The 21015-nt window shown below is 38.3% G+C and overlaps 1 protein-coding gene across 1 annotated transcript in view; it reads left to right on the top strand.

Moving 5' to 3' along the window:
• Positions 1-21015, top strand: part of CREB1 (cAMP responsive element binding protein 1) — a 45741-nt gene that overhangs the window by 9549 nt on the left and 15177 nt on the right. The window contains exons 2-4 of the mRNA XM_073306621.2: positions 13199-13320; positions 17092-17238; positions 19016-19116. Coding sequence (XP_073162722.1) covers positions 13207-13320; positions 17092-17238; positions 19016-19116 — 362 coding nt within the window. The 5' untranslated portion in view covers positions 13199-13206. The remainder of the gene's footprint in view (positions 1-13198; positions 13321-17091; positions 17239-19015; positions 19117-21015) is intronic.

Below are 21015 nucleotides of genomic sequence, written 5' to 3' on the forward strand. Positions count from 1 at the left end.
GATTACAATGCATTGCAGAGCGGTTCACATTTCTTTTGGTTGGTGAAAGCCAGAGAAGAACAATGTTGCCCATTGCTAATAAATAATCAACACTTTTTTCAGAGAAGCAACTGTAAGAAAAATGTAATTGCCTACCCATCCTCAAAAAGCCAGCACTGAACTCAGCAAACCTTTCCAGTTACCATCCCATCTCCAAACTTCCAGTCTTAGGCAAAATCATTGATTAAAATAGTGACAATCAAGCTCTATCTCATGATTCTGTCGACATCCTGGATACATTGCAATCAGGCACTCTAAAAGATGATCTCCTCCTGGAAATGGAGAGTGACTTAATCTTAATGCACATACTGTTTGATATGCCTGTAGTTTTGGCTCCAGCCAAGCATGGGGTGCTCCTTTTCCACTCGTATTCATGACATAACTAGATTTAGACAGGGCAGAACTACAGTGGCTCAACTCATTCCTTCTAGCAGGACCCAGAGAGTAGTGATGCTTTTCATCCCAAAGGCCCTGCCCTGTGGGGTCCCTTGAGGATCCATCCTGTTTCCCCATCTCTTCAGTATCTACATGGCTACTTACAGAGATGGTAAGACATCTGGGGCACTGATGCCAATGGTGCACCATTGACACCTACCTGTCTGTTTTATTTTACACCAAGGCAACCAACAGCATCACAAGCATATGCCAATGTGTACATGAAACAAATATCCATGAAGAGCAGCTGGCTCAAACTCAGTCCAATCAAGAAGTGATACTGGTTGGAAGCAGGGAAATACACTTAAGAACTAAGCTGGACATTGTCCTCCTTTTCCATTGAACTCATGTTTGACTAAAAGATAAAATAGCATCAGTACACGAAAAAACCACCTTTCATCTGTAGCTTGTTAAGAAACTCCACCTCTTTCTGGATCTGGGCACACTTATCCATGCATTTGTTATCTCCACATTGGATCACTGTACCAGGGCTGAATGTAGAAGCAAAGCAGAGTCTCCAGTTTTGTGCAGGAAGAGGCTTCTCACTACCTCAACAGGACAAGCTGCTGCAGGTACCTCAGCCATGTGTTCCACTCCCTCTCCTGGCTCCCGGTCTGATTCCATTGCCAGTTCAAGTTCTTAGTCCTGATTTTCAAAGTCATCAATACCTCAGGACCACCTCTCATTCCTATCTATCTACCAAGACAGCTATGCTGCTCTAGAGCAATGCAGTTCTCGAAATTCAAGATGAAGTATTAGTGTTCTAGCTTGGGGAGGTTTAAGTGTGGAGATCAGAGTAATCCAGACCACCCATAAGGCATATTGCAAGACCCTCTTTTGAGAATGCCTTCCTGCAATGGCCAGACTGATTAAAAATACATGGAAAAACTATTCACTGAGTATGTTTTTTTTTTTTTTAAGGCAGAGTAATTTGGGATTAAATTTAGCAAGTTTACGTTTAGATTTTTTTTGGGGGGTGCTGCCAAAAGTGGCTTACAAGTTACATTGTTTTAGTACAACAGGACAATTAGTATAGAATCAAGACTCCTTGTATCGCTTCAGAAACAGTTTACAAGAGTAGTGACATTGAGTTAAATGGGGGAGTTCAATTAAAGCAAGATGACATTGACAGTTTTGTTTCAAAATTAGTGGAGCCTGAAAGACAAAGTAGTTGTAGAGAATGGGGGTGTATGTGTATAACATAATTCTTTGTAAGTGTCTCAAAATTTAAGGGGTGACCTTGCGTGCACATGGCTTCTAAAGACTTTCATTTTGTGCCTAATGGAGCGAGTAAAACTTTAAAACAGTAACACTCTATAGGTTGAATTCATAGATATTGACTGTTGTTCTTAATTCACTACAAACATTTGGCCTCTGTTGTTTCTAGCTATCTTGCTTCCAGATTTAATCCACTTCACATAGTAATCCATTAATAAACTAGTAGAAAAAAATCAGTTTAATGAACATGTCCATTTTTGTTTTTTTCCCTTATGAACTCATTAAACAGATTTTAAAACAAAAGTCTTGTCAGTGTTCATCATATGATATAACCTCGTATTCATATGTTTGGGGTTGAATATTTGAACTGTCATGTATATTCCAAACATCAAACATTATGAAAAATGTTTTTTGTTTTGTTTTTTTAATAATCTATTCCTGTAAAAGCTGCAGTTTATACACGAAGCAATGGTTTTGTACAACCTGACTTACAATAATGCTTACTTTAGTGCTCTAGATTCTAAAGTGGGTCAGATACATTCAAAATGAAGTTGTCACTTCTGATCAACTTATAAAATCTGAGCATAGAGAAAGAATAGTTGTCTGACATTCTGTTACATAGTACATAGAATTTATTAATTCTATTGATCACGTCTAAAACTTGACATTCTTGCACTGAACGTCTTGACTCAGTTGCCAGTTTTTATAATACAAAAACATTCCAGCTGTAAATGTTGGTTTTACCACTTTGGAGCTTCAGCAGTAGATTTTTCAAGTTCCAGTATTTTGCTTCATGCTCAGATGGTCTTAGTGTTCAAATCCACCCCAACGTAGAAAGGAAAGGAGTGGCCTGGATAATAGAAATCAAGCATTGAGTCTAATTTATCATTTACTTTTTTGTGACTGAATAACAATTTTTAGCTACTCAGAGTTGCCACCCAATATTATGGGAAGGGAGAGAAGACATGTTTTGTTGTCTGGAATCTATTTAGTTCCAGAATCGTGGGGATTTTCGCTAGGATTTTGTTTCAAAACATAACCTTACATACATAATAGACCAGGATGGCACCCCCATTCTGATTGTGATCTCTGTGGGCCATCAATCCAATCCTAAAATGGGATACCTTGATCAGTGTAAGGATTGACGTCTATGTTCACACCGTAACGTTAACCTACGGTCCACAAACAAATGAGTTTGGCTTGAAAGACTACAAATAATGGCACTACATTTAATACAGTGTGTAGTGTTTTTTCTGATACCTGCTTTTGTAGCCTTAATACATATTTATCTGTTATACAGATCCTCTGTAACCATATAAATCAGATAAGGAAACACCTGTGCTGAGGCAGTTTCCTTGCTTTCTAGTAGAGCTGCAAGATTGCCACTTGCGTACGGATGTGCAGCATTCCGGTTTAGTAGATTACTGCAGGTTGCATTTAGTGTTCTATGCCTGCAGAGAAGTTTTGAGCTACTGACTTTTTCAGAGGGCATTAGTTTAAAGAAAGCTGCAACGGGAAACTTACATGTCAGTTTTTTGAAGGAAATTAACATTTCAGAGTAACTTGGACTTTGTTAATTTAACCAGTATGTGAGGGACTGAATGATTAGAGTCTGTGAATCTCTGCACTGCAGAGGGAAAACAAAGTCTGTACAAGAGACTATCCTTATTAGACAGCCTGATATCTTAAGCCAGCTGCAAAGTATCCCCCCAAATATGAGTACAATTCTACTTCACCTTTCTTAGAAGACCACCTCTGTTGAGCAACCAATCTTTGCTCCCCTAACTAGTTGTTTAAACCCAGTTTCCCTGTATTACTAATATACCCTTCACTACCCACTTCTCGGCAGTAACTAGTTATTGCCTTATCGAAAGTCATACACTCAACATGCAGCCTAAGTGACCGGGATAAGTGCAGACATCCCCGTAAAGGGGGAATCCACCACCAACACCAGGCCACAGTGGTTCAGGACTACCGTAGCCTCTGCGGCTGGTGAATCCAAGCAGTTACGTCTGCACTGAACCTCACCCAGTGAATTGGTATGTATGAAGCCAATGTGGCACATGGATCAAGATCCTTAAATGGGTTCATCTCACTTTTTCCTGAAGCAGTTACTCTAGGTCTAACTGGATGGGGTCTTCAGAGATTAGAATATACTTGGGGGAAAAATAAATGTTCTATTTAAATGAAAATGACAGGTCTGCCATCAATTCCAAATCCTGATAAACTCCACACAGTGAGAAACGGGTGCATGTTTGCCTCTTCAAGTGGCGCTTAACCTGCTCTTGCTTCTTTCCTGGGTCTCATGGCGTCTTCATTTCCTTTCTCTGTCATTTTTCTTATTGTTCACACAGACATTACCCTGCTTTCTGTTCGCTTCGCTCTCCCACTTCCTCTCTCTCAAGGGGTCTGCTTTCAGAATCAGCTCTTCTCTCTTTTATTCTGCGCTGCCTAGCTCTTTTAGCCAAAGGACCATCAGATGCTAATGTTCCGAACCTACTGCCACTAAAGGAGATTCCCCAAAATATTTCACATGCTATTAAATAGTAAAAGAGAAGAGAATCACTGTGTTGTACCCCCTTACAGTAGTGAGCCTGACATTAGGGAGCTGCAGTATTTGAAAGCAGCAGTATAGGGGCCCCCATTTGAGATCATAAACCCAAATGACACATGTCTTAATACTGATGTGATTCTAGCTTTGTTTTTTTAACTGCCAATCAAAATGGAAACTGGTTTGTAGTTTAATGCTGGACACAAGTGACAGTGTTACAAGGGTTCGATTTATTACTTGCTACAGTCACTGGCTTCAAGGTAAGTTGTCAAGAAATGTAAACTCTCATGTGTCCTTTTCATTCTCCAGTCCTCAGTTCTATACCCAGTATGATTCTGGCCAAAGATAAAAGGAATAATTGACTAGGGCCAGAAATTAAACCCATTATCGAACAGTATATTGCTGAGCATGACTCTAGTTTACCGGGCCTACACCACCTGTCAAGAACTTGTTTTGTAGAAGAGGTAAGTGTCTAATAATATAGTAGGATTATCAGCTCCCAGATTCTGCCATCAAAAAATAACCTGACACCTGCTCTTTACATAGAGTTAAAAACTTTGGTGTTTAAGTCACATTGGCCCAGTCTAGTAAAGTGATCGTTTTAGTGGGCTATCATGCTGCTACAGTGACATGAGTGCAACTTTCTGAATTATATTAGCTTCAATATTTTGATCTTTGATATCAGCACCAAGTTAAAAAGGTGTGCTCTTTCATTTATTGACATTTCATTTTTGTCAGAGGAAAATGGTGTGTGTACTATTAAGGAGAACCACAAAAAACTCAGTGGGGTTAAAAATAAGGTACCGGTACTTTTGTTTTTTTTAAAGTAAATAAATAAAAAGAAAAGATACCAAGCTGCAGCGAAACACAATTGGAATACAGAAGTGAACAGACCACATAATATTTGTACTTAATTCTGTTCTTAATAACGTGTGCGGTATGCTTATTGAAGTCCATGGGAGTTGGTCACATACTTTCTAGGGCAAAATTTAGCCTTCAGAATCTCTATTGCTTGTATAGTTGCAATGCATGGAGGTGTTTGGGGATGAGGTTGTTTTGTTTTTATTCTTTTTGTCTGCATACTTATCAAAGGTATTTCAAATCCTGGAACATATATCAAAATTTCAAATAAAAGCAAACAAACTGATTATCCTTTTAGTATCCTACCTGTGTGCATACAGCTGGAAGCAGTAAATCATATTCATGAATTAAAGGTGACTTGTAAAATAACTTTTTAAAAGGGAGTAGGGGTTGTGCCTTTTTCTGTTTTTGTTCTGTTTCTCTTTGATAGTGGAAGAATCTCTTTGGATGGTAGGGGGAATCTTTTTCGTGGTGGCTTTTTTAAACATCCACCTCAAATATTAAGTTTGGTCCTCCTTTTTTCTGCTGGAAGCCTCTTTAGAGGATCCAGAGAACTGGAATAAGAGCTTTTTTAGCTCTCAGGTGACGGGACAGGGTATAGAATCTTAAATAGTTAGCAATCGGGTATTTAAGTTAAATATTGTGCTGCTTCCCAGGGGTTCTCAGGGTTGTGAGGCACCTCGCTATCACCTGCCGTTAGCATGAGGAAGCCTTGTCTGTACCTGCCTCATCTGTACCTGGGTCAGCTTCCTGACTCCTCAGGCAACACAAGCACTCCCCTCTAGGCCAATGCAGACCTTGCTTTCTCTACAAACTAGCAATAGGCACCCCTGGAGCCCTCCGATCATGTCTCTGAAGCATCCAGCCCCTGGTCCATTGAACATGCACAGTATTCACAGATTTGTTGCCTCTAAAGAAATAGTATACCCCAGCTTACCCATTTCACTTTAGGTCACCACTCCACTTAACACACAGCACTTATACTTGTTTTCACTATTGACGTGTCTATGTTTATTTTAAAAAGAAGAGAGATAATAGCAAAGTAGAAGTATTGGAAACAAATTGTTACATATAAAATCATAACAAACATTCTACCACCTACACTTACTTCTCTAGATACTTTCATGTCTTACAGAGCAATGTTCACCCAAAGTCCTTCCAGCATTTTTACAGCCAGCATTATACCCCAACAATCTATTGTCTTTACTCATAAATAGGATCCCCTCCTGCTGTTTATCTCTTGAGGATTTTGCATTAACATATTAACATCATTAAATCTTGATTAACATTTGGCTCAGTATGCACTGTGAGACACACTTCCTGCTTGACAGGAATCTGCCTGAGACATATCACCTCCTAGTTAGCTACCTTAAGAATGTCATTTTCAGTAGAGACACACAAGTCCTTAAATACTATCTGTAAAACATAGTGCAGTGATGATGACAACCACAGGGCTGCTGGCTCTCTTTAGAGACCTCACATGTGCCACCCTTTAATGATTTATCCTAGTATCTGACCCAGGGAGTGCCTGTAAAACTTCATGCACTCTTTCTGCCAGTTGGCACCAAGAGGTTCCTGGGTCACAAAACTTGCTGTTATTTTTTTAAAAAAAGGAAGAGAGTTGAATAAAAATATCTTCCCCTCTCATTTAGGGTCTAATCCAAAACCCACTGAAATCATTGGTCATTTTTCAGCTAGGTCTATAGGGTATTTCTACATTCTGCACAGACAGACTTGCACTAGTTTTGCTCAAGCTAGTGAGCTAAAAATAGTGTGGCTATTGCGGTATGGTCGGAGGCTCAGGGTAGCCACCTGAGCTTGGACCTAAGGAGCTGAGTGGGCTTGGACTTTGGCAGCTAATCCAAGCCACTGCCCATGCCACCACGTCCACACTGCTATTTTTAGTGCTCTACCTTGGGCAGAGCCGGCACCTGTCTCTCTGCCTGGCTTAGGAGGCATGCTCCCAGCCGCAGGTAGGTAAGACCTGGATTTCTAAAATTAAAAAAAAATAAAAATCAGAAATTGTGTAAAATGACACACATCTCTTTCTATTCCCTCCATCACTTTCCTGAATTTCACATGCTCATGGCCTCCCAAAACATTCACATTTTGGACTAGAATATTCCATGCTTCTAGTCTGTGTAAATACTTGTAAAAAAAAGTTTTAGGAAAACTCTTTCAGCTATAAGTTCAGCAAAGGTGGGGGGAAATGCCCATTTAAAAATACTCTAGACATTCGTTTTTTTGGCAGAATACACAAAAAATGTCCATATCAAGTTTTAAATGTCAAACTAGTGACTTTGATCATTCAAAAAGAATAATTTTAGTTTATCAAAGATGAGTGAATTTGTGCATTACTAGTTCAGGCCCTGATTCTGCAAATGTCTGGCAATGGGATGACTCACATGAGTTAAATTATGCATGTATGTGTTTGCAGGACCAGAACATAAGTGCACACTTATGGAAAGTGTGCAGCAGGAAATAAACTCTGCAATTAGATCACCACCATGTTCTCTTTTACTTAAAACAAAACAATTTAAATTCAAAAAATCCTAGATAGTAGTGTAACATTCTGGTTGTAGTGTTAAGCGTTCAAATTAGAACATTCCAATAGTTAAAAATGCTAGACAACATTCACTCAGACATCTTGTGTGTATATTTTCTCTATCTCATTCTTCCTGTTAAAGGAAAATTTTACTGTATTATGGTTAGTGTGTGCCAAAAACTACACAGGAATTTCCTGACTTGGGTGTTCCACAGCTCTGATGTTACATTTTGTACTTATGATGAGATCAGACACTCACATCCTTGGTTGTGAGATTTTAATTGAGGATGAAAATAATTGTAGCCCCAATAATTTTTGCCAGTTGTTTGTCATTTAGATAGCCAAAATGAAGTAGTGAAATTATTAATGGGAGCTACATGAAATTTGTTTAGATACTGTAGTACAAAGGCACTATAATGCTAGATTATTTCCTACCTGAACATCCTTGAACTGATCTAATGCCAAAGACTGCCAATAATGTTTGCACAAAAGTGACATAGAAGGGGTCAAAATAGAATCCATGCAGTTTGTTACAGATTCAAAAACTGGATATATGTATCTATGTAAAGACACAGTGTTTCTTGAAATAGTATTTAAATTTATTCTGTTAAATATACTTTGGCTTTCTGATGTCTTAAGTATCAGTTTCTTTAAGGTAACGTATGAAATGGGTGCGGAGGGAGTTACATCCTTTTTTAAATTATTATTCTTATTTTTGTTGTATGAAGAAGGCCTGAAAGGTTTTCTACTTGATGATTTCCTTAAAAATATCAGGAATGTTTCAAGGGATGTTCATTTTTTTGTTGAAGACCTTACTGGAAGACTCAGAAATATGCAGGGATAGCTTGTTCACTCCTTTCTTGAAGGGGCAGGGTGTTAAATCTTTAACAACGAGAAATTTTCTCTGAAGTGTGATACCTGAATAGAAGGTAAGAGTTTTAAACAGTCTGAGTTTTAAACACTTCCCATTTCAATTAATCGGGGTTCAGTTCCTTTGTATGAGATGTCAAGATCATACTAATTTTCCAGTCATCCATACAGTATTCCAGGAGAGACAAGACTTCAATTTCTAATGTAGAAAACAAGAAAACAAAAAAACAAATCTTTTCTGGCTGCTGCTAGGGCATCTAAATCATGTTGAGGGAAAAGTCAGATCCCCAGAGTGTGGCAGCAATCGATTTTTGTGAAGGTTCAATGGAAAGTGAGAGCTGCAGGGGAGTGTGGAGATGCAGGGAGAGGTGGAGAGGGAGTGGAATGTGATGTTCAAGAAGGAGAGTGACGCACTTAGGAGAATACGTGGGATAGGAATAGACTGAGAGAAACGGGAATGTGGGGTACAGGAGGGAGACTGTAGAGGTACAGGTGGATACTGTGGGGCATATTTGTTAAGTTTACTCGTCTGTAATATCCTGGATCAATATCTTTTTTTTTTTTTCTTTAGATATAGGTATAACATTTGCTACCCTCCAATTCTCTGTTATGGTAGCTGTTTTTAATGAGAGCTTATGTGTTTTTGCTAGCAGCTCAGACACTCAAGACTTTTCCAGAACCCCTGGGCCTAGTGACTGCTTTTTAAGTGATCTATTTGTTCCAGCAACTATTCTTCTGTCACCTTAGTCTCTGGTAGTATGTGATCTTTACTACCAGAAAGGAGTGGATCTGGGAGAGGAATAACATCCTCTGTTGAAGACTATTGTAAAGAAATCATTTAGCTTCTCAACAATGTCCTGATCTGCCTTATTTGATTCCATTAATCCCTGGTTTATAGCTGAATTTTGAACCTGAAATGATCATACACACTTCGTAAGGTTATGACAAAGATGTTAGATGTACACTCACCCAAATTCTTGTACAAATGTCCTTTCTGTCTCTGTTTTTGCATCTGTCTCGACAATAGGACTTAGAGGAACAATACCAATAGAGTTTAATTTAAGGGGGAAGTAGACCAACCGTTACTGTTTCAAAAGTCTCATGCATTTTTGCGCCTTGATAAGCAGTGCAGTGGAGTGCAAACTTGCAGTTTGTTTCATTTATGATGTCTTTGATTGCTATGGTAATACAACTAATAAGTAGTAATAGTGCATAGGACTGTTTTTTTTAAGTTACTTTTTGGGGGGAAATTAAATGGAATATGAAAAAGATTTGTGATAGTATAGCAAATAGTATTTTAAAAATCTAGCAGATTTTCTCCCTAGAGAAGTCTGGATAAACACATCGCTAAGGTTTGCCAGACAGCAAGAATGTGTCTTCCCTTCTTTGACACAGAACCGCTTTACTGTACATACCAAAAAAAGACTTGCACATATACACAGGGTTTCACAAATATTAAGTCAATGGAAAAGCCATGAATAGCATGTATGTAAACTATATACATTTTACAGTGAACTTTTAAATCTGTGGAAAGGTCTGATGACCTAAGGAAGACTAGAAAGTCTTCATGGTCTGAAGAAGACATTATAATATCCAGAATGACACTTCTGTGTGCTATAGATGTTTCATTGTTCCTTGCAAACTAAAATCTTTGCTGACTTCCTGAAGTCCTCAGCTGAAGAGCTTGGGTTGAGAGGTTTAGGACAGCTCTGGATCATGGACTAACTATTGCATGGATTCTCGTGAAGGTTCACACTACAAATATGTTCCTAGTTTAGAAGTGAATTATGTACATCAGATTGTTACACAGCAAATCTTAATATCTGTTTAATAACTTAAAGAGATTTCCATGCAAAAAACATAATCAAAGGTCAGAGTTAAGATTGTAAATAAATCTTTCTAACTTTAAAGATAGATAAACACTGGCGTTCACAAAATTAAGCATTATAAAGGAAGGAAGTTTATGGTTTTATTTTTAAACAAAATTTAATAACTTTGAACTATAGAACAAAACAACAAACTATAGAATATATAAAAATGATGAGTTAAATTGTCTCAAACAACCTTATCTCAACCCCATTATCCTATCTATGCTCAAACTCCATTCATGAGATATTCTTAGGCAAGCAACCTTTACATTTTCCAACTAAGACAAAATCAACCACATACTACACATCCCACAATTGAAATACTAATATCTGCATCATCTGCCAACCAAATGGCCATAGTATCTCCAGTCTGCTCTCTCCTGACCAACCAGCAACCCGAACATCACACCTTTTAGAGGTCAGACACACAAAGACCTATCCAAATCTCACCTTACCTTCCTAATATTGTTCCCTCAGACCCACCATTGGATGCAATGAACCAATCTTAAATTGTTCCGATCCTCAGTGGCAGGCTTCCTGTAGATACTAATAGATGAAAATTGTATTCTGTGTATGAACAATGGTGTGGCCCCTGCAATCTGAATTCTGATTGCATGATTCATGATGGTTACCCGGCCACAGGCTGTGTATTTCTTGAAGTCCTAATGAAAATTTGTAAGGTATAAACTGCTTAAAATACATTAAAACTACAAGATTCACTGCCAGATTACCAAATTATAGAGTATCAGGTATCTGTGAGCTGTGATATTTGTCAGACTCATGTCTGCCTTCTGTGGAATATACAAATTCTGGCATCAGTGGGAGGCAGGGCAGAGTTTGGAATGCTTTGGAGAACCTAACTTGCTTTTTCCAGAAATGGAGAGGGTTTTGTGCTTTTTGTTTTTTAAGTGTAACTTAACCTTGATTTCCTTCCTTTGCATAGTGTTTGGATTTTTAGAATCACTGTGTTCTTATGTTACATTTCCCTTAAATTAGTGATACTTAATTACAACATCACTCCATCTTAACCAGGGACTTTTCTAATTGTTTCCAAACTGATGTTGGAACTACATATGTGGTACTTGATAGCACTAAAACTAGGTTGCTGATTTGAGGGAATATTTTTTTGTATTGGAATGACCACGTTTTGGTTTATGCACAGTGCCTTCCTCTTTTCCCATGGAACATGACTAAGGTAGTTGGCACCTGTATCTTTCCATTGGTATTTTTCCTGAAGAAAACAAAAGTGCTTACGCAAAATTGGTCTTCTGTTGCTGCTTTCAGTATTTATGGAGCTTTCTCTTTAACAGTCTGGAAATATTCAGTAGAGGCTAAACTGGTCCAGAATTCACTCTTATTGTTGATCATCATTCCACAGATACTTGTTTTAATGCTGTTTACTTTCATTGGTCTGATATGCAGTAACTCTAATCCAAGCCATCGAGATTTCATATTTTACCCAGGACTGAAGTGTGATAAACAGAATGAATGTGAAAGACAATGATCGCTTTAAAAGAGAGCAGTGCCTATTCCCAAAGAATATACATTCCAGTAATTCTGAATCACAGTTCTTGTTGAAATGGAAGCTTCTCTACCATAATATTTCATATGAAATGTTTAGACCACCACCATTAAGAAGTGACTGGTTTGTACAATATTCAGGTGCTTATTGAAAGGTAGTGTGATTGGAAGACTTCTCTAAACTTTGAGGCAATTCTTTATTACATGCTAAATATTTTCTTTTGAGTATTTAAAGGCGATTGTAACGTCACTTTCACAGATTGGTGCAGATTTAACATTCAGTAAACTCTCCCTACATGCTTGCTTTTTGGAGTTATGCAACTTCATTGTATAGAATTTTGTATGTTCTACTGAAAAACACTTATTCAATTAACACTTAAAATAAGATTGTATTAAGAGCTGTCTATGATGCGTAATTTAGCCAAGGAAAATTCATGTTGTATACAAAACAGCATAAAGCCCTCCGACATTTTTATAAAGCTAATTCCAAAAATATTTCAAAATATTATGGGTTGATTATTGGAAATCATGCCAAATCCCTTATGTTGGTATTGGTCCATTCTGGAAGTGACTTCCAGTATTATCTATGTTTATTTTCTTTGGCAGGTGAATTTTACCCACAATTGTGGGTAAAATTTTATTCACAGGAACAGCATTTGTAAGAAACATCCTGCTCAGTCCAAGGGATGGCACATACTCACTTGCTCTGTGGGGATGGTCCGTGCACAGTGTGATCACAGATAGGATTTGTGGGGAATGGAGCATGAATAGTTCATATAGAATCTTCAGCGAATTTAGCTGCCAAACTTAAGTTGCTGAGCATGTGCAAACTGTAGGTTTTTTTGAAGGTTTATATAACTTGGCCAAATTGGGGCAGGTTTTCGTGGGGATGGCAAACGGCATATAACTGACGACAGGGAAAGCCTCCTGAGAGATTTTGAGTCCCTGGAAGCACTAGAACTTCTCAACAAAGCGGTTGTAAGAATATTTTAACGTAGGGCAAACAACGTATTTTCTTCAAGTCTTGTTATTAGAAATTGCTAAACTATTTTTACTGAAGCTTAACAGAAAATTCAGCCTGAGACAGACAGCTGGCACAGAAAATTTCTTCCTGAATGGTTAAAAGAAAAATTATAAGCAACTGAAAACGAGGTCTTATGATATGAAATGTTGGCCTACATTAACTGTATGCATTGCTACCAGCTCCACCGATAATAATGGAATTACATGGATACGTAAGCCATGAAAGAGGCAAACCCAAACTCATGACACACATCATTGTGATTGTAGGTAACTAAATGACCATGGAATCTGGTGCAGAGAACCAGCAGAGTGGAGATGCAGCCGTTACAGAGGCAGAAAGCCAACAGATGACTGTACAGGCACAACCGCAGATTGCAACATTAGCCCAGGTACAAAGTGGTTTGGTTTAATATTTTTACAGCATTGTTCCCAACTGCATAAGGTGTCAGAAGGAAACTGTTTTCTGAGGAGGATGAGAGAATGTTCCATTTTATGTGAGTCTGGAACAGGGAATATGTGTGTTTCATTTAATTTTGTAATGAGAGTTGTACAGTACTACTTGTTGATTTAGCTTCAGTATCATATTGGACTGTGTTAGGACTGAAGTAGTTTTAATGTATAATCCATTTATAAAGAGACTACAGATATAGACTTTTGAATTACTTTGTTTTACTTGTAGCATTCCTTCCCAACATCCTTTAAAGATACTTCGAAACTTTGAATTTCTGTGTTTCTGTACTGACTTGTATAAACAGGCTTTTGCTTAGTTTAGTTAGGAACTTTGTTATGACAGTATACCTGTTTCTTAAGAAAACAACTGATTTGTTTTATATGGTTAAATAATGCAGAGAATACTGCATTATTAACAAAAGGGATGGATATAACGAACATTATAAGCAACAGGAACAGACTTCCATTTGTTGTATGCTGTTTGCTTTTAATCAGAAACTCAAATTCTGCAGTTGTCTCCCTTTTACTGGGGCACTATTAGACCCTTTATTGTCTCAAAAAAAGTTACTTTGTAGAGGCCAGAAATAATGCAAATCTAATTATCTTCTTAATTTCTGGAACCCAGTTCTTTCCCAGGTTCCATTGATGTTTGCCAGGAGTAACTCCAGCGTGTAAATGAGTATAGAATATGGCCTATGGCTTCAGTCCCTTGTGTAACAGTTTCACTTTGTAAATTATTTGCATTCCCCCAAAGTATATAAAATTACGTCTCACTCTCATCTCTTTTTTTTGTGAATTTCTGATGTCTGTCTTATGGCATGATTATGAAATCATTTACCACTTTCATGTTTACAAAAATACATGACACCTTGTAATAGGCAAGTGTTAAACTCTTTTCACTGGGATTATGGTTTTATATAATCGACATTGAAACACTCAGAATTTAGCTGTATAGTACTGCAAGTACTTTAGAGGACAGGATTTGAATTCAAAATGATCTAGACAAATTAGAGAATTGGTCTGAAATAAACACAATTAAATTCAATAAAAAGAAGTGCGGAGTTTTTCATTTAGGAAGGAAAAATCAAATGTACAAATACAAAATGGGAAATAAGTGGTTAGGTGGTAGCCCTGCTAGCAGGGATCTGCGGATTATAGTGGATCACAAATTGAATATAAATTGACAATGTGATGCAGTTACTTCTGGGATGTATTAACAGGAGTGTAATATGCAAGACACTGCAGGTAATTGTCCTATTCTACTTGGCACTGGCAAGGCCTCAACTGGAGTACGAAGTCCAGTTCTGGCTGCCACACTTTAGGAAAGTCCGAGAAGACCAACGAAAATGATAAAACCTGACCTATGAGGTAAGGTTAAAAAACCTGGGCATGTTTAGTCTTGAGAAAAGAAGACTGAGGGGAGACCTGATAACAGTGTTCAAATATGTTTAAGTCTATTATAAAGGGGACAGTGATCAATTGTTCTGCCTGTCCACTGAAGGTAGGACAAGAAGTAATCTGCAGCAAAGGAGATTTAGGTTAGATATTAGGGAAAACTTTCTAACTATAAGGATACTTTAACACTGGAATAGGCTTCCAAAGGAGGTTGTGGAATCCTATCATTGGAGGTTTATAAGAACAGTTTGGACAAACACCTGCAAGGGATGGTCTACGTTTATTTGGTCCTGCCGCAGTGCAGGGGCTGGCCTTGATGATCTCTTGAGGTCCCTTTGAGCCCTATGTTTCTATGATTCTATAATTTTATTGTTACATTTTTCGAGGGCTAGGGAATGCTCCCCTAGTAAAGAGAAAAGTTATACTTGCTATTTTGAATAAGGTAAACTGATTCCATTAGGTATGAGTCAGAAACATCTGCTGAAATCATTATCAGATGTTGGCTTAGCTCAACAGCACAACAGCCTTCAGTTGATCAGCTTTGCTTTCATTGGCAAGAACTGCTTCAGTCAGTTGGATTCATTATTAATAAGGCCACATGATGATGGAACTTAATTTGTCTTTAAAAATTACATTAAAAAGCGGATTTTTCTGCAAGTTTGTTTCCCTTCTGCCTGAGAAGCTTGTCTCCCAGATTGTTTACTACCCTTCCTCCAGTCAACTGACATCATGGCACAAGTGCCCCTCAACTGCCAAAGAAGAGTAGCGCCGTGCTACTGTAGCTCCTGGTTTCAGCTGCAGATGGCACATGTGAAATTGGTCAAGTGCCGCTGTGCAGCAATGCAGTGCATCTTTGCAGCAGCCATCTTCACAATAGAGAGCAAAAAGACAGGCACCAAATTTGGAGAATAAAGGGGAGACACCTGGGTGATCCAAGTACAATTTCCCTTGATTTTCTATCAAACAAGGCTTCCACATAAAGGATTGTTGGTTATGGAAATTCAGAGATCAGTCTTTTGAAAATCATTCATTTGTTAAGATATAAATGTGTTCACTTCTGCATTACAATAAATATTAATGCTGCTGTATGACATTATTTGAGGTTCATAGAATTTTTTTAGTCAAAAGTTATTAAGTTGCCTGAAAACTCCATTAAACATAGTGACATTGATTAGCATATTCAAACTTGGGTCTTCGAGGGCTTGTTTGCATGACACAGCAATATACACTAGTGCGTGTTAACGTAGCACTACACAGAACTTTTTATGCTCGCCAGCAGGGTCTGCGTGGCCCAGTTAGCGCACAGCACATTGGTGTTCTTTAGAAATCACACCCCTATAGTGTGCATTGCTTCACCATGTAGACAAGCTCTAAATTAAGCTTCAAAAACCATATTTAGGCACCCATGTTTGAAAATTGTAACCATTGTTCTTTGTAGCAATAAATTTACTCTTAGTTGTGTATCTTTCAGTATAACATTGAAATGACTACCTAGAAGCCATTTGTTTCCATTGAAAACATGCATTGTTACTCTGTTTGAACAGTTGGTCTGTAGGCTTCATTTAAAAGGACATTGCCAGCTACTTGATTTGATTTACTTCGTGGCTATACTTTCTAACAAGTCTCAAAATTTGACTCCCTAACTAATTTTGACTTTTTACAGTTGGCAAATACTCTCCTGCATTTTCTAGTCTGAAAACAAACAGCTCGGCTCCCATATGTTTCTGCTTGTGAGTCAGCAACATCTCATAGAATCATAGAATATTAGGGTTGGAAGAGACCTCAGGAAGTCATCTAGTCCAATCCCCTGCTCAAAGCAGGACCAACACCAACTAAATCATCCCAGCCAGGGTTTTGTCAAGCCGGACCTTAAAAACCTCTAAGGATGGAGATTCCACCATCTCCCTAGATAACCCATTCCAGTGCTTGGAAGGAAATATTCATTGTAGGAATATTCACAGTTCTAGCAATATTTAATTGCTGCAAGGGAGGGACGCATATTAGGTTTTGATTACATTACCTCAAAAAATAAGTGTTTCCTTCATTTCTTGGCAGTGGTTTTATAACATGATGTTTAGAGCCAGTGGGACATTCTTCAGAAAATTAAGTTACAAATTAGGACAAATGTTGGGCCGAGACAGGGGTGTGTTTTTTTGTTTTATTTTGTTTTCTGGTGTCCCTTTTAAACACTTTTGGTTACCAAAGCCCTTCCTAGGAGAAGAGGCATCATCCTTTTACTGCTAAGAATTTTCTTGGTAGTCAAATAATGAGATGCTGCAATAATCTAATATATATTCCCTCTCTCTCTTTTGTAGGTATCTATGCCGACAGCTCATGCAACATCTTCTGCCCCAACGGTGACCTTAGTACAGTTGCCTAATGGACAGACAGTTCAAGTCCATGGAGTTATTCAGGCAGCCCAGCCATCCGTTATTCAGTCTCCACAGGTCCAGACGGTTCAGGTATGTATTAAAGGCTTTCAAACTCCTAACTCATGCATTCTATATAACCTTATCAGTCCACCTTAATCAAACTTATGTGTGTTCTGTGTCATGTCAATTTAGAATATGTTGAAAGGAAAGTCTGTACTGTACTTGTTACCCCATTACTTTTGTCTCTTTCTTTATGGTTTATCTGCTTTTCATTTCCATACATTATTGAGTTTCATTTCCCTCTAGAAGTTGGTAAGCCTATTAGGTTGTGCTTTTTGCTGATACTATTTCTATATCCGGCTTTTACCTGCTGCAAGGTTAACCATTACTAGACCCTTTTTATGTCTGTTTAGTGACTTGTAAGATGTCTTATTTCTGTATCTTAAATGAACAACAACAAGAATTTTAGAGAGTGCCGAATTATTAATGTGGCTGATGTTCAGGAATCAAAGTTTTTGCTTCTTGGAAAACATCTGTACTGATTTGCATGTGTATTTCTACCTCTGGCAGGTTGTAATAAGTGATTTTAATATTTTCGTTTTGAATGTTAACTTTATAAAACCTTAATAATTGCTTGATGCTGTATAAACAAAGAAAGACTGTTCATAATGCACAGGATGAAAAGCCAATCTCAAAACTTATTAAAGACGTGGAGAAAGGCTTCAGTAGTCCAGAAAGCTTTAGTCTTAATCTCTACTGTGGTTCCTTCTCTGAGCAACATTTTAAATTACCTTTTAAATCCAGTGTTGCTGAATATGGAAGCAGGAACTATTTAGGCTGTTACTGACCACATAAGATAAGGATTGTAAATCATTTTTGGGGCATTGGGAACCCACAGAGATGAGAACTAAACTAAGTTAAAGGCTAACTATTGAGATTTTTTTTTATAGAGGTATTTAAACCAGTATTGATTTTAAAAAACATTAGGTGAAACTCATGCTTTAAAATTGGATCATTCTGATAATGATCTTGGTTATTTCCTTGCATTGCTTCAGTTCTGTACTTTCGTCAGCCTCTACCTACCTCAGACCACTGGAGTTAGAGTTTAGTGTTTTATCCTGTTAAAATCTGGAGATGCACAATTTTCAGATGGTATGTGGCACTTGTTTCTGGCTCTAGTGATTCAAGGTAAGAGACTGATGATGAAATCATGTTGGAATTCAGAACAGAGGATGAAATGCAAAAATGTGTTTGGAATGGTGATATTTACAGTCCAGTACTTCACAGTCTGCTATGGTTGTATAACCTGTTAGCATGGCACCAAGGAGGCCTTAAGCACCAAGTATACAGCATAAAACCAGGAAAGGCTCCTGCAGGACCTCCATATCCTTGTAGAGTTTTATAATTGGTTCTGTCACAACTGCACTCCTCATTCCCTTTGTCTCCAGACCCTTCTGCTTTCAATCCCACGTTGCTTCTAGTTACTGTGTCTCCAGACCTGACTGCCTACCTTGCTTTGGTTCTTTGGACTGGATGGAAGCAGGATAGAAAGAAGGAGTTATGGAAAGAAAAAAGTGGGTGGAACCATTATTTATAATAATTTGCCCATTATATATTCTCTCATTTGAGTGACTTAATTGTTAAATACATTTCTGAAGCTAGATGGTTGAGTTTGGGCATCTATGTATCCAGTAACAAGTGATCAGCTATTACTTCTGATTTTCTAGGTCAAAGTCCTGTATAGTACTTGTATTGGGAATGTCTTTCGCATACTGTGAAAACTTGCTTTTAGTGGTAGATTTATTACTGTAGAAGTAGCTTGTTAAACTTGCTTACAGTGGTAAATTTATTCTGTTCTTATTTACAGATCTCCACTATTGCAGAAAGTGAAGATTCACAGGAGTCAGTGGACAGTGTCACAGACTCTCAGAAACGAAGAGAGATCCTTTCCAGACGACCCTCCTATAGGTATGGATGTTAAAAGCTGAAGCATTTTGCTTGATGCATTTATTCAGCAAATGGGTAGACAAATAGTGTGTTTCTGTAGTTAATGTGAGATCTACTTTTTTATTAAAATATTCCTTCAGTGACACATTTCCATGACCAATTTCTGATGGGATGCCAGGAGATAAGCAGAATAAGATAAGGAGGAAGAGAAAAATATCTGCCGTTATGGAGAGATAGGAAAGAAAATCAATTGAGAATAAGCTGAATGCTAAATAAGTCTTTATGTGTAGCATTTAGATACAACTGTGAGAGGAGCCTTAGAAGTCGCTTAAATGGATATTTAATTCTTGGAGCGCCACTGAAATGTGCAGGCAGGTTGCTGCTGTATATTCTGTAGTCTCTGTAAAATCAACCTTTCTGTTTGTTGTTAATGTTGAAACACTAGCAACAGTCAGATTTAATTCTTTCCTTCACCTGAGACTTTCAATGGAAACATGACATTGTGTGGCTCATTAAAACTGCTGTAGGTGGTATTTCAGAATTTGCCATGCTTCTTGGGGAAAACTAGTTAATAACCAAACAGGCTGTAGGTGCCCAGCAGAGAGAGAAGTGGCCTAGTCAAGCTAGTTTACATGTATTATTCTCTTCAAAATGCTCGAAATCAGGAACGCCGTGGGTGTGAGTTAGAGCTAGCCTTCGGCATCTGTAACTTCCATGTAAGCACTTATGCAGCAGAACAACTGGTATTTTTCTTTAAATCAGACATTCATGTCTTCCTTCCTTTAGTAAATGCCCATGAACGTTACAAAGAACAGCTCATTCTGGCAGGGTTGAATTTTCTTCTGTATTTGAGTAAATGAATTACTTTTTAAAATTCAGTACCGTGGAGCAATTGATTATATGTAATTCCATTCAGCAATGCTTTTTGGTGTGCTGAAACTGACACTTATCCTTACTTTGACATGTGAAGGTCTAGAATGAGCCCCACATCCTCAGAAAATGTGCAGGGACAATGTCAGTAGCAGATATGGAGACAGTACTGGAATCACTGATTTGGATCAGAATTGGCCTTGGGACCCATAATCATACTTCACACTAACTCTGATTTGGGGAGCCTTAAAATGAAAATCTCACTTTTTGTTTTAAAACGTACTAACTATGCAGTTTTAATAAGCAGTCACAGCTCCCCTCAATGTCAAAGTGATTTGTGGGTGCTCAGTACTTCTGAAAATCCAGTTATACATTTCTAGCCCTTTTTTTGAAAATTGGCTTGAAAATATAAGCCAGTCACCTGGCTTGAAAACTTGTTATTCATTTTTCCTAGCGTGCACAGGTTATTCTATGTCCCCTTCTATAGCCATTCAGGGTCTTTGAGGGTCCATTAAAGCCATGACGGCAGGCTTCTAGATTTTGTGAGTGCCCCAGGTATGTTTGTAGCTGTGGAGGGCAGGGCTACTGGTGTTAAATCTGCCACAGACTTCCTCCTAGTCAGCTGTCTGCAGCTGAGCTTTCTCCTCTGTTGAGCACCCAGTATGACCTCTGACCACAAGGAAAAGGCAGTTGAACGAAATGAGGCAACAGAGTTTAGTGAACAAGACAGAGCACTGAGAACAAGGGACTCATGCATTCTCATCTCAGATTTAACACTGACTGCGTCTCTAGCCTTGATGAAGTCACTTAGGGCCAGATTCTGTTCCCCTCAAGTCAGCTTCTATGTGCCATTTAGGCAGGGGGCAACTCAACTGGTATAAAGCTCCTATGCCAGCCAGCCTCCCCACCCCAGCGGAAGGGTCATGTTGGGACAGAAAGGACCAGAGTACAGCCAGTTCTCAACTAGCATAACCCAGGCTGCTGTAATTTACATCAGGGACAGGGCTGGTAGAGATCAGCCCACAGAATCAGGGAGCCATAACGAACTCC

This window comes from Lepidochelys kempii, chromosome 11 (genome assembly GCF_965140285.1).
Source record: "Lepidochelys kempii isolate rLepKem1 chromosome 11, rLepKem1.hap1, whole genome shotgun sequence".
In the NCBI taxonomy this organism is placed as follows: Eukaryota; Metazoa; Chordata; order Testudines; family Cheloniidae; genus Lepidochelys; species Lepidochelys kempii.